Source organism: Mycteria americana, chromosome 8 (assembly GCF_035582795.1).
Source record: "Mycteria americana isolate JAX WOST 10 ecotype Jacksonville Zoo and Gardens chromosome 8, USCA_MyAme_1.0, whole genome shotgun sequence".
NCBI classification, from domain to species: Eukaryota; Metazoa; Chordata; class Aves; order Ciconiiformes; family Ciconiidae; genus Mycteria; species Mycteria americana.
The window spans coordinates 12,040,133-12,057,140 of NC_134372.1; the positions used below are offsets into that span (position 1 = coordinate 12,040,133).

The following is a 17,008-nucleotide window of genomic DNA, read 5'->3' on the forward strand; positions in this document are numbered from 1 at the left end:
TGAAGCTGCTGAAAGGCTTTTCCAAAGCTACAGATAATTTCTAATAAATACTCAACAAGCACCAAATTCACAAAGTTAAGTAGTTAGCATTCAATATTCCCTAAAGACAACACCTGGACACAAGCAGTAAAAAGGGTTCTTCTTACACCCTGATTCAACAGTCCTCTAGACATCGTCCCTTCCATTTCTGCAACACTGAACATTTATTTTGTACCAATTTAATGCAGTGTTAAGGGTACTCAGCATCTCTCAAGCGGTTATACCCTCCCTTACACACCCCCTACAAAACCATGCTCCAAGTTTTGACTGGAACAGGACTGCAGAACTTAGCCTAAAGCACTTCACACACCATATAGCCAGACATGTGCTGTACAATTCATTAAAATCTCTTCCCCAAGCCCCATGAGCTTCAGCCACAAAGGAAAATGTTTCTACAGGAAGCTTAAAATAAAAAGGTTAAGAGGAAACATTGAGTTAAAAGTTTTATTCATTCAACATCTCACATTACAAATATTTAAAAATTATATGCATACTGGTATAAATAGTCATTTGCAAACTATTTAATAACATTAATTTTCACTAGCACTTCAACAAATGAACTCTTTAAAAAAAGTAACTTGTGTTATATAACTTAGAGTAGAACATACAAAAATATGAACTTAAACGTGAAAATGACTTTAATAAAAAATGAATTACCCTTATTTAAAATGCTATAATAAATACTACAACCTCCCCATACACAGTAAAAACTATATGGAAATTCAGCCAAGTAGTACAATTAACTGACATACTTAAATAACTTTTCCTTCTGATAATATGAGCAATACATTGGGGGAAAAACATATTAGGGATTAGTAAAAACTAGACACCCACTTGCTAAAAGTTTCACTTCCAAAAAATATAACAAAAAAATCTGATGAAAATTATAAAAACTAATTATACTTTAAATTTTAAAAATATAAAAAATAAAACAGTTGAATACAATATTGTCCCAATTCTTACAATGCTATCACAGTAGCTTTAAAATAAGATAATAAAATAAAGCAAATGACCAAAACCTTTTATTCCATTTTTTTAAAAATAATCTCAAATTTACATTAGTAGAAAGATTGATTTCTGATTCTTTTCTTTAGAAACACCAGCAAGAAAGAGGATTTACTAGAACAGTAGAAAATGACATTTTTAAATGTCTGCAATTAAAAACAAAGAATTAAACTGCAAAGATCTTCCAGAAGTCTGAAATAGGTATTGCACATAACTTGAAGTTAACTTGCCACAATTCATCACATTCAAGTTTTAAATCACCTTTTAACAGAAGGTTTTAACTCTTCAAAAACAAAAGGGGTGAATTATCAAGTCTTTCCAACAGCATCCTTATAAAACGCTAAATTCATTCACTGCAAGTTTTAAATTTGCATTCTGCAGAGGTCTGTGTATGGAGAAGTATATACTATACCAAAAAGCACAGGGCAGTGGGGTTCCTTTACATATAAAATAATCAGAAACACTTTATTTTACATTGCAAAAATAACCATGTAATTACTCTGTAACTACATTGTAAATACATGGCCAGTGCCATGCTAGTGTGATAAAACTACATGCTTATTAACCCCTTTGCAAATTGAAGTGATACCCTAAGACTGGTAACCTAATTACATGTTAATTATGTTTGGAGCTACATGGTAACCCCAACTAGAAATCCCATGTAATCAGAAGGACATGTAATCACTATTTAAGTACAGAGTAATGTATATAATTGTTTATGCCCTGTAAATCGAAGTGTAACCAAATAATCTGTAAACACGCTTGTCACACAATCACAAGTGAATATTAGTAGAATAGCAATTTCTTACATTAGTCATGCATACTAACATTACATGCCTGCCACTTAGCAGGCTCTCTTTTATTCTTTAAATATAATTTAAAAGAGCAGACACATTTCTGCATCAAACACCTAACATCAATTTTTTATTAATATTAAAAATGGCTAAACATTCACCAAAAACGTCTGCATTTGTGTATAATTTTTAAAAACTTAGTAAGAAGCGGTAGACAATTCTGATGTTTCTTTACTTTTAAATTTCTACACTATATTTATGTATTTAAATTTCATGGGTCTAAAGACAGTGTCATTTGTCACTTTCATGCTTTTCTTCTTTAATTCTCAACTTTACATATACTATTTCTTAAATTATATGTACACCAAATACCTGGTGCTGGGCTAAGATGTTTAAGCAACATGCTTTCTTTTCTCTGCAGATTCTAAAATAGCATTGCCAGTGCACAACATCCATAATTCAAAATGTATGCAGAGCACTGAAATGTATAAAAAGCAGAATATAAGAAAATAAAATTTATTAAAATTATTTATATTAAAAAATGAAGTATATGAAGATCTCTCAGTAATAAAAGTACAAAAAGCTACTCTTTGCAATATGAAAAATTGAGGTATTGCATAAAGAGATATCCCGTCAGTGAAAAGTGTGCCTAAAAATGCTCACTGTTGGAAAAACAAGATATACAAAAGTAGTGCATAACAAATATACATTATGTGCATGACAAAATAAGTTAGCTACAAAAACACTGTACCGAAATTCAGCAGGTCATGTACAAAGGGAAAATTATTATTCAAAGCTAGTTCTCAAACAGTGTTATTTCTTGTAATGGTAACCCATCTCACCTGTTTACTGGGTAGGATCGGCACAATAGCACACCCCAAGCCACCTACAAGCATTAAAAAAATTAAAGGAACATTCCAACTATAATTATGTACTTCAGAGAAAAAAAAGTCCCTGACAATCTACACAAGAGCACTCTGCATTTGCATTACTGTTGTCAATATTTTCAGGGATTTCATTAAAAGCAGCTCCCTTTCTATACTTGACTAGTAGACAGCAAATGTCTCCATTTTGACCTTTGGAACTTGGTAAGGTATAGTTCATTAAAGCCTGTATTGAAAATAAAAACTGCTTCTCATAAAGATAATCTGGGCTGGGGGAATGGGATGAGGGGGGCCGACAAAGGCTTTTAACGGAGCAGATGTTTTCCAAGCAGTGCTGAGGCAAGTCTTTGGTTTGAGAGAGTCTAGGATGGTACCATGCCACTTGGGCAGTTCAGAAGATTGCCACTAAATTTGTTTGCTTGCACACTGCTAAATAATCATTTGAGAAGTTGGCCAGGGCATTAGTTCAAAAGTAAGAAAAATAATTTTCAGAACTACTCCTTCATTCAACTATTTCAAACTAAACCCCTGCACCCACTCTTTATCATTCAATTAACATGTACTGTGTTAATGCTTCTCAAGGTAGAACTTATTTATAATAAAGCAGGCATTAACTTAGCAATGTTGGCACTTCAAATACCTGTGTTTCTTTATTTCCCCATGTTAAGTTCTGAAGAGGTGGAATCTTAGTTGGGATTCTTTCTACAGGAAGAGTAAGAAAGGCATATGCACACTTGCACCATTTCATGCACAAATTCAGAAAACAGTGCAAAACAAGACTTGGAAACTACTTAGGTTCATGCCTTCTGTTACAACTAAGTTAGAGGGTATTTAAAACTAACTTTACATCCAAGATGGGAAACGAATAAGCAGCCAATTTTCGTTTGTGTGACACAATGGAATATCAAAACTTCAGTAAAAATCAGTGATATCCTTGAGGTATCTTTAGGTTTTCTACTTTTTCACGCCAAAATGGAGAGCAAAGGCTGGCCCCTGATGAATGTTAGTATATTAGGATATAGAGTTATATATAGCCATCAAAAATAAAATCTATATATTTATCCTTCAGGAGAGGAAATGCCAGTTAACTAGTTGTCATTACTCTAGCTTTGGTAGGATTTCTAGGGCTGTAACCAGACAATTGAGTCTCTTAAAGGAAAAAAAAAAAGTGCACTCCCCCCTCAGTAGTAACTTTACTCAACTTTTACATTCAGGAATTCTTAAAATGTAATCATTTTGATGAAAATATAGTAAGCTCTGCCTATCTCATTAGTAATTTGGATGTGGGTGGTAGTCAGAGGCACGGTCAGATACACACCGAGCTAAAATTTCAGCCTCAAAACCCTTAACAGATTTTTAAAAAAGATCATTATTATAATGCTGCTTCAACTTTGCTCATGCATTTTCGTTGCTTTAAACATGCTCTTTCCTGTTGGTAGGTAAATGCTAACTTCATCTGTTGCTGGAAAAAACCGAAGTCGAAACAAAAAGAGAGGCAAAAACAGGCTTCCCTGGGGGAAAAGTGTCAGAACAGACTGATAGTGTTATTGTTACATGGTTATTTTAATAAAAGTATTCTTATGTTCTTTATAACAATAATTTAATTAAAAAACCAAAATACTCTATTGTTTCAATTCTCTTTTCTTAATATTTTTCTCTCCTCTAAGAAAATGTTGCATGAAATTAAGTGTTCTCTTGGTAGTAAAGACAAGAGAATGCAACTCACTTGCAACATGTTATCAATACGAAAAGGAGTTCCCAATACAGTTTTCAATGACAAGATTCTACAAAATACCCATATTATAGGTCATTCTTTCATTATACTATTGTTAAATTACAGACTACTACAAAAGGACATGCTATCTTGAATAAGAGAAAGGGTAGGGTGGGGTAGGGACAATCAGGATAACAGAAGAGTGCACTTAATTTGAGGCCTGCATATGAGCACTGCAGTGATCATTTAGTTCCAGCGGAATGAAATATGTCTTGGGCGATCTCCTCCCTCCTTCACCAGGGGCTTGTGGAATTCCCTGCCAGCACGTGAATGGATAGCAGCCCAGCAATATTCACAGTAATACTGCAGACAGGTAACATTAGCACAGAAAAATGGAGCAAATTTTCCACCGCAACGGGCCCCCTGACATTCATCACAAAGCTGATCATCCAAGACATATGGCTTAACTTCCACCTGTATTCAGAAAATGAGAAGAAAGTTTACAATTCTTAGTAACAATGTAGATAATGACAATTCCACACTATTTACTATCTGCGTTCTAACAGGATTGCAATCACAGTTCTGTAGTAGGGAACATCACACCCAAAAATTTTCCCCCTCATTACACGTGATCATGGTCATTAAACACCCAAAACTACAGGCACTTAACTTGAGAACAATCCTGCTCCCACTGTCCTCCTTGATCCTTAAAAAAAACCCCAGAAACCAATGCTGACCATCAGTATCACACATGCTGTCATTGATTTACAAAAAGGACCAATCAACCTATTGTTACAGAACTGATATACAGACTCACATCAAAACCCTGGAGAATTCTGGGGGTTTATTTTTAAGTATGGTGATGCACAATTAAGCTCCTACCCTTTCAGGTAGGAATGCAAACTGTTTACACAACACTGTAACTGCAGATTAAATATGCACATGGTCTGCAACTTCAATATCTGAATTTCCAACTTTAAAAAATTTCATTTATCATCTTAATAAACAGCACATTTGTGTTTTCTTTTTCTGTGGCTTAGTCCTCTCAGCAAAAGGAAACCTACCTAATCTTGTTGGGATCAAATGAGAAGCTTAAAATGGGACTGATGGCCACCTACGCTGTTGACATTAAGGGTCAGATGATAAGCAGTAATTCAGTACAGCAGACAAGAAAGGAGAAGAAAAATTTCTTCAAGTTCTTAACTGATAATGACTCACAGGAACTTACCAGCTGGTGCTTCAAGGATACATCTACACTGCAACATCTGCAGGCTACTAGCTTCTAATCTAGGCATTTGCATACCAAAACCAAGCCTGCTGTACTGTGGGCTACAAAACCCTGCTCACAGCACTCCAGAGCGTTTTCTCTGTGACAGCAAGGCAAAGCTTGCTGCTCGCAGTATCCAAGCTGGCTACAGCACAGCTCGTTTAGACATGCCTATGTGTTTAAATCACAACTGCAGCACTGCCATCCCCTAAAGGCTCAGTTTCACCTCAAAACCAGTAATCACCTCCACTGCCATTCCTTTGCCCCACAAAACTGTGAAAGGTCCATGTGACGTATCAGAAGCGCAACATAAAACTTCACGTTAAAAAAGTATAGCTACAAGTTCCTGTTCTAGAAGTGTTTGCGAGCCTCCTCTCAAGCTCATTTAATTAGGTGTTTTCACAAACATTTCCAAATATCCAGACTGTGACTGGTGTCTCTACTGTTAACCTGTTATCTCTACATCTGGCTTAGGGATGCTCCTTTCTGTATCTCACAAACCTCAGAGGTATGCCAGCTCATTCTAATAAGCACATTCACAAGTTCCTATGTTTTTAAACTTACCCAATTTTATCACAGTCCAGACAGGGCACTGCAGTAGTTTGATGCCATTTGTGCTTACAGTACATATAAACTACTTGGAGACAGTACAGCAGCCTTTTTTTTTGGCCTCAGTTTTTCTCCTTTTCCACTGCTAGAGTTCTGTTTCTCAAACATCCCTCCATGCCAACTCAGAAGAATGAAATTGTAAAGGAGCAGAGACAGACAAATATTCCTAACACCACATTCTCCCTTCATCACCTAGTTTGCTACACAGTTCGAGGTTGGGTATTCATTGATGAGTGTCATCTTCTACAAGTGCTAAGAGGAGAACCTCCAAATATGCTATGCGTGCCTCCTTAACATGGCAATGCTGCTCTATTATGTCTACTCAGACATATTCAGAGGCCAAGCTACAGTGCAGGTAATTATACCTCTGCTTGCTTTAGCCTGTTACTGTGGCACTGGTTTTTGTGCAAGTTTACAACCCATAGATAATAGTCAGAGTCCTCAGCACATTTATTCCGTGTGTGCTGAAGTGCATATGCCAAATGTGGCCTGCAATTGTTACTTGTGCTAGGTGTATCCAGGTTGCCCAACTACAGAGAAATAGCTTAAATTACAGCAACTTCATCAGGCTCACTTAGGGTGGCAGGACTCATCGGAAGCTCTGCAGTTGTGGGTGCTGCAGGCCACTGAGCATTTAATTTGCATTATCTCTTTGAAAGGCACACCCTTTAGCAGCACCCCCTTGCCTAATTTTACAGGAAATCCCTTCTTGTTACTAATTTTATTTTTACAGAAAAACTTTATTAGAAAAAATTATTAATAAAAGTAGTATTGCTACTGTTGCACTTTTGTATCTCTCACACACCCAACCCCTCTTATAATGAATCCTCTGAGCACTTATCTTCCCACATTTCTTCTTAACTACACACAAAATGGGGAAATAAGGAGGAGTGGGAGGAGAGAAGGAAGGGGAAATAGATTGCAAAATCTTTGCTAGAGTTCACAAGTACTTACTTAAATTTGTAGTTCCACCAGCTTCAATGGACCTATTCACCCAAATGTCTGCTTATGCAAGCAGGAGTTGCACAAGGGCAGCCCAAATTATTTGTTCAAAGCTGTACAGAACTTATTTCAGAGCCAAGATTAGAACAAAGACATTCCAATTCGCAGGCCCACAGTCAAATTGTTTTTACAATTCTTCCACCCAAGCTTTATAGCCAAAGCAGAAGTGAAATGATAATCAGCTAATCAGACAACTTTGGAGGTTTTCCTCTGTAGTAATTACAAAATTAAGATCAATAATGACAGTCATGTAAGAAAAATCCAGAGACAAAGCATGAATTAGACAGAACGATAGATGTAAGGATCCGAGTTTCTCAAAATTGCGTCCCAAAGATCACTGTAATTGGCAAAGTCACATTTTATATAGATGAGAGGGCAAGGCAAGCAAACTGCAGATCCATTTGGCATATTCCTTTACTTTATAATAATAAAGGAATAAATAATTGGACACAGCCATTATGTAAGCTATGGAGGATGGCTGTGAGGCTGTAATGCACACTAGCAAGTTTACAATGCATGACTATGCTGCTCTTTAGGAACACCCAGCACACAATGTGTAACACTAGGGCCAGATTCTGCCCAATCTCTCAAAAGATGCAGAACAGGAATAAGAACTGCTCCATCCTTGGCAGATACCTTACTCCCTGACATTATACAAACACTACAAGCACAAATACTTGCAGTGGGAGTATATGACAAGTGCAATATTCTTATAAAAGGGCAAGGCAGCTGACATGCTTCCCATTATGCTAAGCAATTTGAGAAAGTCTGCTTCACAGTTGCCTCCCACGTTCCAGAAGCAACAGCTCTGTACCACTCCTTCATTTTTATTCTGTGTTGTATCTAAGTGGCACAATCTAGCCCTAAATATGCAATTAATCTGATATAACATTTACAGTTCTTCACAATGACACACATTTACATGGAAAAGCATTTCTAGAGAAAGCACTGAGCAAAAATAGAACATGCTTGAAGACCTTACCCGTTTATCTATCTCTCCATGCTGCAGCTGAACAAAGCGAGCGCTGATAGCAGCTATGTAACTTTGTTGATTAGAAAATGCAACCCGCCCAGCTCCTTTCGGGTACTTCAGCTCAGGGTCTGTGTCAATTCCAGCATAGCACACCCCTCCATACAGCCGATCCATTATCATTGCAAGTTCCACTAAACCAGACAGGAAAACGAAACATTGGTGTAGACTTAGTAATTTTTTCTAAAAGCATCAAATGAAACAGTCCATTCGTATTCACGTCCCCCATTATAAGTGCCAAGAACACTTAATACTTCCCTTACTGAAATAACTTGTTTCCCCCGTTGTTCCCCAAATCAGACTGCATATTCAACATGCCCAGTGCTGCGGAACACGCAGTGTACCTGCTCGTAAAGGCCGAGGAACACCACCAACAAAAATGGTTTTTCGTGGGTCAAGAGGCTGTGAACCATCCATAACAAAATCACTATCACTAAGGTTCCAAGGCCGGATCTGAACCTATGGACAAAAAGCCTTTTTTTTAAACCATTCACAATTCAAAGTATCTCAGTAATACAAATTAAAACAGTATCCTACAAAGAAGAAAACCTCTTAAACAGCTGTGTTTTCTATTTTCTGAACTCATTTGCTACTCGTTCAGCAATCATTTCTCAAAATGAAATGGTAATAAGCTCTGTTAAGACAGACCACTTGATCATACTAAATTTCACCACTTCCCTGTTACCCAAATTTCTGGGAAAAAACTCACTCTCTACTTACACATTTACTTAATCATGACTGACCTGTGCTGTATGAACCACACTGGTGCATATGTATCTACGCTATTCGTGTTGTTCTAGCCAAGTCTAAGCACTAGACTAGTGTTATCTCAATGCAACAGGCTCCAGTGCGCAAAGTTGCGTGTTTATTTACTAAGCAAAACTAACTGCTTTATATTTGCCTACAGCTGGCCAAATTTGAAGTACAGGAATAAAACAGAAGTGTCTCCAACTATAAGCAGGCTCGCATCAGCCCCAAAACCATCTGCACTAATAATTTACAGTTCAATGCCACATTATGGTTTTTTGGATTTAATTTGTCTTTGTCAAAACATGTTACATGCAACACTCAGACAATATGAATTCCACATTTTATTCAATAATAAGCATAAAATATCTGTCTGGAAATATATTTATTATGTCAGCAATGGTGAAATTTAGCAAACCTTTTCCTAACAAAAATATGAATTGTAACTAGACTAAAAAACATCATACTGTCTAGTTTAAAAATAAGTTGGTCTTCTCTTTGAGAACTTAATTTGACACCTTAAAGAAATTTAAACATTAGCACTCTGAAGACAGAAAAAAAGGAAAAAAAGGCATCTGAAGAGAACAATTTCTGGTTATCATACAGGAATTGTGTAAGCCCGGACAATTCTACGTACCGGTTTGTCTTTGATAGTGGGGCTGGAAACACAAAGGTAGAGCTTTCCATCTTCTTCAATACATGCATCAATCAGTGCCTGTACAGAACTTTCATCTTGGAACAGCAAAAATGCATATCCTACAAAAGGGAAAACAAACATGTAACTTCTTTTGTCTATTTGCCTATAGGATAATAATTTAACCCAGAATTATGCTTGGCACCATGTCATCATGGCTACCATACAGTAAGGAACAAACTTTAAGATGCTCTCACACATTTCCAACCCAGCCTCCTGCAAGTCCTCTGCAGAGACATGAAGGAAAGCAGGGAGCTTGCTGATCAGCACACTCTCTCCCCATTTCCTTTGAAAAGTATAAGCCAGCAGTATGAACTGAACAAAAGCCACAGCTGTAGAGGCAAACCTGCCAGGATGGTTGTTAATATAAGGTACAAATCCTTCCCCACTTCTGTGGAGGCTGTTTAGTTCCTTTAAAGAGGACTAGTCCTGACTATTATTACAAAAATGAAGAACAGGGGGACAAAAAGGAAAATGGAATAAAGTAAAACAGGAAGTTAAGGAAGAATTCTTTTAGTGCAGAATAATTGCAAAGCCACATTCTAAATTCCACCAGTTTATAACAATCCCAAGAATTCAACTTTTTTTCCCCTAAATATTGGGTCATTGTCACAAAAATCTTGTCTAAAATGGAGTCTTGTCAAGAAAAATTATTCTAAAATGCTCGTATGTTATTGGTTATCAGATATTTACCTTTAGGAGGAAAATAAGATTTGCTCTCTGCCTTGTGTGGCCAGTCTACAATCAAAGGTCCAAAGCGACGAAAACTAGCAGTGATCTCATCTGTAAAGAGAGAAGGGAAAAGGCACGAATTGAAATTAAAATAAATTGAATGGAAGACATTTGAAGAACACTGGTTTCCAGGTAGCTTCATCCTATAAATAAACATTCTGTGACCCTAAAGGTTCAGCAGCTCATAGCAAGGCTTACTAGCTGATGAGGAAACTTTATGACAAGTCAGAACACACATTAGAAAACAAGATGGGTCAAAGATCAAGCTTTTATTTCTACCGATGATTATAAAGAAAAGTTCGTAACCCACTAATTGGCAGAAAGGGAGTCACTGCATCTATACAGCTATAATAACCCAGCTTGAACTATTCTCCCACAAAAGAGTTTAGAGACAATTTGCTGACTTGCTAGTAAGCAATCAGCTCTGCCAATATGCCTTATAATTGCAGAAAGACTGGAAAAAAATGAAGGGACTATCACAAAACCCAGCTATGCCTGTTCATATCACATGCCAGTGCCACATGTGCAAACACCACCTGAGCTTGACCTCAAACTAACAGAGTAAACTTGCAGGACATAGTTATGTAACTTTATAGGAGAGATGGCAAGAACATATTACTATATCAAGAAGCAATTCTTGCATCCATGTAAATTCTGCCTGTGACCTCAAATTACTGGTATAAATTTGCATATGCTAGTCCCATAGAAGTCTTCTAGTTGCAATTCTGTTCTTCTTGAAATTGAGTGATTATTCCCTCTTCCTTCTCCACAAACACACTTGAACCATCACTAGTTAAACTTCTCTGGAAGTTAAACTTCTCTGGACTCTTCGCTAGTTAAAATTCTGGACAAGAATTTTTCATTAAAAAATTGAAACAAAAAGGACAAACTTCACTTTGCTGGAGCATCATCTAAATTGGCACACTGCTCAGCTGTATTCTGTTTACGGTATTACAGGGCTTTCTGTACTAGCACACTATTGGGGGTTCCTCATACACAATTTAGAGGATTTTCCCCATCCTCAAATTTGGTTGGAAATCTGAAAAGGTGTTACTAATTATGTATTTTTCAGCTTGTTTACACTTTTTTATGACATTGATAAGGAAACAGCAACTGACAATCCACTGTACTGACAGCTACTATGTGCACTACAGATCATCAGGAACATATACAGCAATAGTAGCATGTCAAGGTTACATGCTGATGAAGGTATAAACCAAGGAGAACAATACTTACTACATATCTACTCTTAAAATAGATCTCCATTCAAAACAGCACTTTACACAAATTTAATGTTAAAGCACCTCGATAAAATGCTTTCTAGAAACAGGATCAGAAAAACCTAAAAAATTAAGCTGTGATGTAGATTTTAAATCGTATACTCCTTATTCTAATTCACACTCATGCATTTAACAGGAACAGCGCTGACAGAAGCAACTCTGAAAAATTCAAGCTACCCTCCTAGCACAAGTTTAGGAAAGGTCCTGTTCTTCAATAACTAGGGTCCACAGAGACCAAACTATTCAAGTGCTCATCTCCTTTTAAAACAACATAGGTGACAAATTTAAAAAACAAATAAAACCACAATAACAACAAAGAAAGAGAGACTATAAGATCATTTTTCCTCTTGTAAACACCATGTTATATTTGACCTTTTAATAATAAAGTAGCTCTTATGTTTGACATGAAAGTCAGGTTGTCACGTCACAGTAGTACACACTGCAGTGCATTACAATCACTCTCCCTGACACAAAAAGCGGGTACTAAAATGATTCTGTGATTAAGAAAAAGCAATGTTTCAGATTTACAGTTGCTGTAGTTCCTTTAATCACTATCCCAGCACACTCATACATACAAAATACAGAACTCTGGTGAAATGAAGCTTCACAACACTTGTGCATTATTTTTTTTTTTTTTTTTTTTTTAATAACAACTGCAGTATTCTGTCACCTTAGTCTGTATGATGGACCCACCACAAATTCCTGGTTCCTCACTGTATGCAGCTGCCTCTGTACAGATTCATTCCTGTCTGAATCCTCACTGTGCACACGTTAGAAGCTACCACAGGACATAATCATTGCTGGAAACAACCTCTGAGGACTACACATAAGTATCCAAATAAAGAGCTATGACTTACTATGCTATACAAACTTTATAAAGCTACTAGCAATACTTTTCCTACTACTGGCTTCTGGTGCCCATAAAATGATTGCAATGTATTTATGAGTTTCAACAAGTGATATTTACTTGTTTATTTTTGCACCACTATCCCTTACTTACAATTTTTATACTGTAAAAATCACTTATATGTGTAGTAACATATGATTTTGTTCTTCAATGGCAGAACAATGCTATAGCCTAAGCTAGTTTGAATTATCTCATGTTTGCCATGAAGTAAAAGTGGTAACATGCAAAGAGCCATTTACGTACCAAAGCTTTTCTGTAGAGTTTGGAAAACAATCATTCATTAGCTAACAGACAAAAGGTTTCACACCACAGTTTTGTCATTAAGCCAGAAGGAGTTTTTCTGGATAAGATTTTCTGGGCGTACCTTCATCAATATCTGGTGGCAGTCCACCGACAAAGACTTTACGGGAATACCGTTCCACTCTTTCTCCATTCTGATGGGAGAAGCAGTGAGGTGATCCTAAACCACTGTGAAGAGTCTGATCCCCACGTCCATCATCCAAGAACCCATCTTCCATTGGAAACAGTGAAGACTGACCTGAAGGGGGGGTTAAAAAAAAAAGAAGGGAAAAAAAACCATACTAACAGAACAAAGCACACACTGTTTAAATAATTTTTTAAAAATCCAGTAGTTGCTGCATTAGCAGTAGAACTGTTTGCAATCTTCCCTTTTAATGAGCAGTTATGTTCTCAATTTCATATGACTCTTATAGTTTTCAATCTCATTCAACAACTCAAATGCATTATTTCAGATAAAAGGTTGCTACCTTCTTCATAACTGCACTACAACTGATAAAAATTTGAAACAAAACAGTATTTCTAATGGATGCTCAAGTTGACCATTTTCCATAACATTTTGTGTTTCCAACTAGATTTCTTTTAAAAAGGTGTAAAAGCAGAAGAGAATATAAGCCAAATTTTTTTCTGGGACTTTCCCAATAGCAGACATCACTAAAACCTAAGCTGTATATATCATTTTCCAGTGAACAGCTTCTTACAATGAGTAAGTTCAACTTCACAGTGCACATGGGAAAACAAGAATTCTACCAGCTAAATACATTAGACATTTAAATTACCTGATATCAAAACATATAATAAACCACCCACTTGTAAATAACAAAAATATCCTGATAAAAACAGGAAGTCCCACTGTAATTTACTGCAAATGAAGACTGAAAACTAGGCAATACCGTGTCATTCCTAGAAGCAAGTTTACTTAGATGTTACAACAGAGTTTCGTTAATGGACTCACTCTAAGAGAAAATGTTGTAAGCATGCTTCCCCTCACAGCCCAATACTCTTCTGTGACAATCCTTTATCATAGATTTCCTTAATATTTATTACTTTTAAATAAGATTCTTTGATTTATAAATGCAACTGTACAATAACATAAATAGAGCACACAAGCTCTTCACCCTTTAGTTATAGGATTCAATATCTAGACAACAAACTGCATAGACTTCTACTCATTTAAGGAGCATTTCAGGAATAAATAAATATATATAGGGAAAGTAAGCAAATAAATGAGGTGTGCTACAAGTTTTAGCATACATTTCCTTTTGCCTATGATGTGATTTACTATGTCTGCTTTTTCAGAATGCATTACAATCTACCACAGTAATGTATTAGTAAGGTTAATTTATCCTGCTCTTGCTTCCTTCCTTTGAAATAAATTTATTTTAAAAAAGAAAACATCTTGAAAACAGAAAATTTGACCAGTTCCAATATCCAGACATTTTCCATGCAAAAAATCAAAACCGCTAACAAGTTCAAAGAAAAAAATACAATAAAATCCACAGTCCACAGAATTTACACGAATAAAAAATGGAAGGCTCAGTCAGCTTGCTTTATTTCAAATTTCAAGAATCTTTGTACACCTTTAATTAAAATAAGCTATAATCAGGCCTATTTCTGTAGCTAGGCAAACCTGGTTCCTACTATGATAAAAATATTGTAATATAGACTTAAACATTATTTTGTTTTCCCCTAATGAACTGATGCACATGTCTTTTGTTTCATCTCTTAAGACCCCAGTCCTGCAGGTATTGTTGGAAGAGAGCAATTCTCCATACGTAAACAACCTTTTCAGGTTCATCAGCGTTACCACTGCTGTTAGAAAATTCAACATGCATGCTTGCAGGATCTGGTTCTTCAACCTAGCCGGCCAGGACATATATTCACTAGAGTCTATGCTGCGTCAAGAAAACCATCAGCACCCAAAAGAACCAAAGTAAACTTCTCCAGAATTGGCATTCATAACATACACACGAACACAGCAACATAGCCCTCCAGTGTAACAAATCATATAGACGATGTCCACTGTAAGGACTGTGATCATTTCAGCCTCAATAGTACTACTGTGGAGTGCTACCTAATTCATTTTAAATGTTTATTTATGGCATGCAGACTATGTAAACTTATGTGAAACTGATTCTTTATAATCTTAAATTTTGGAGTTTGCCCTCTAGTAACAACTTAATGTTATTTCTCCCATGAGACATTGTCAACAGTAGAAAATTAAATAGGAATATTGTTACCTCGCCTTCTCCCATATGTCCTTGCTGCATGTTAAATGAGAAAGAAAACAGCCTTTCAAACATTGTTATAAGGACCAAAAGACCTTGTTTTATCGCCTTTATACTAACTCAGAGATTCTCAAGCCTTTTCATACTCCAGGTCATTTAAAATGGTGTTGCCAAGCTGACCTCCCCCACCACCCACAATACCATGCCTTCCTTGCACCATCTCTGTTATTTATTGGTAAAACATGTTGATACGAGGCTGACAAAGTATATATGTGTATACTCAAAGAGACTTTTTGAAAATAATTTTAGTTCTTAATTTGCACATCTATTTTCGAATCTATTCCTGAATCCTCTGCTGGGTGTACGCCTGTAAGTAAATGGATCTTTTCTCATGCACCAGGTCTCCTGACACATTCTGCAATTGACCATGCTCTCTACCTTGCCAAGTTCAAGCGTATTCTAACACTGATCTTCATCTGAACTGTAGGAAAAGCCCTAACACAAGGAAAGTGGAGGACTATTGTGTTAATTTCTGTTTTCAAACTAGGTTGCTATAAAAGCTTTGCACAACCCACAATATCATTGGTTAAATTATTACTGGAAAATAACCAGCTGAAAGTCAAGGAGAAAACATCTGGGCCACTAAAACTGGGCCTTTCAGACCTCCTGCAGTCCGTGTACAACAGTGTAGATTCTCTCACTAACTTAGTACACTTCGCTGTGATTATTCGACAACTACCCACTGCTTCCTACTTTTCATTTTCCAAAACAAATCAATTCTACCACTAAAAACTACAACATTTTTCTGTTCTGGCTTCCAGGACCCATTGTCAGAATATGGCCAAACTTTCTAATCAAATGTGCACATTCTTTCTCTTTTAATCTCATTAAAATCTGTGTCTGAAAGCAGGTCAACTGTTTTCAAAACTTGGTTTCTCCTGGCAAGTACTATGAGAAACTCAGAGCACATCATGCATTTTATTTTGCTTCCTCATTCAAAATTGAGGCTGACAATTAGTTTAAGCATTTAAATATTTGTAAACCACAACAGAACAGGAGTCGTTTCCTCTTTCAAAATAGAAATCATATCAATCCAATTTATTTCATGATTATTTAACATCTGTAAGATCATTTTACTTCTCTGATCTTTTCCTGATAGAGATACTCACAATGAACACCAAGAATACAAAATAACAAAGCCCTAGTCTTCAGACTGGAGCATACTCTCGAGTGTTCACACAAGTACTGGCTTTATGGGAGAATCTTAAAGGCTGAGGACCTTTACAAGTATAATTTTTCCATGGTAATTTTGAATTTAGAAACACAAGATGCTCATATAGTCCTCAAAGTAAAAAGTTTGAAGGAACTTGTCTTTCATGGAAAGCAATCAGCAATCTTACTGCATTTTTGACAAAGCTCAGATGCCCTTGCACGTTTTAGAAAACATCAAGCACTTTCAAAAACAGGTCTGCCTATAAAGCCATAAAAATCCTGCTTGTGGTTTCTAAATTACTAACAAAACCACACAAACTCCTTCACTTGGTACACCCATTCTTGGCAACGAAGCATGCAGCAGAGATACAATTCCCACTGTGGATCTGTGACCACAATTTAGGTCAGCAGACTCTTCACTGCTTTGCCACCTGTGTCACTCAAGGCAATAGGATTTTTCTCCTTTATCAGTACAGAAAACAATAAAAAAAGCTCAGCCACCAGCTAGGAAGTATTTCCAGTGCCAAATACTACTGAAGAGGTTTTGAGAACCAAATACTAAGATTT

General features: G+C 36.4%; 1 protein-coding gene across 3 annotated transcripts in view; it reads right to left on the reverse strand.

Annotated features, from left to right (window-relative positions):
• Positions 1-469: 469 nt before the first annotated feature.
• CPEB4 (cytoplasmic polyadenylation element binding protein 4) overlaps positions 470-17,008 on the reverse strand; it is a 45,878-nt gene continuing 29,339 nt past the window's right edge. For all 3 annotated transcript variants that reach the window (XM_075509702.1, XM_075509704.1, XM_075509703.1), the window contains 6 exons: positions 13,069-13,242; positions 10,479-10,568; positions 9,729-9,847; positions 8,689-8,803; positions 8,297-8,478; positions 470-4,910 (listed from right to left, as the gene is read on the reverse strand). In XM_075509702.1, coding sequence (XP_075365817.1) covers positions 4,683-4,910; positions 8,297-8,478; positions 8,689-8,803; positions 9,729-9,847; positions 10,479-10,568; positions 13,069-13,242 — 908 coding nt within the window. In that variant the 3' untranslated portion in view covers positions 470-4,682. The remainder of the gene's footprint in view (positions 4,911-8,296; positions 8,479-8,688; positions 8,804-9,728; positions 9,848-10,478; positions 10,569-13,068; positions 13,243-17,008) is intronic.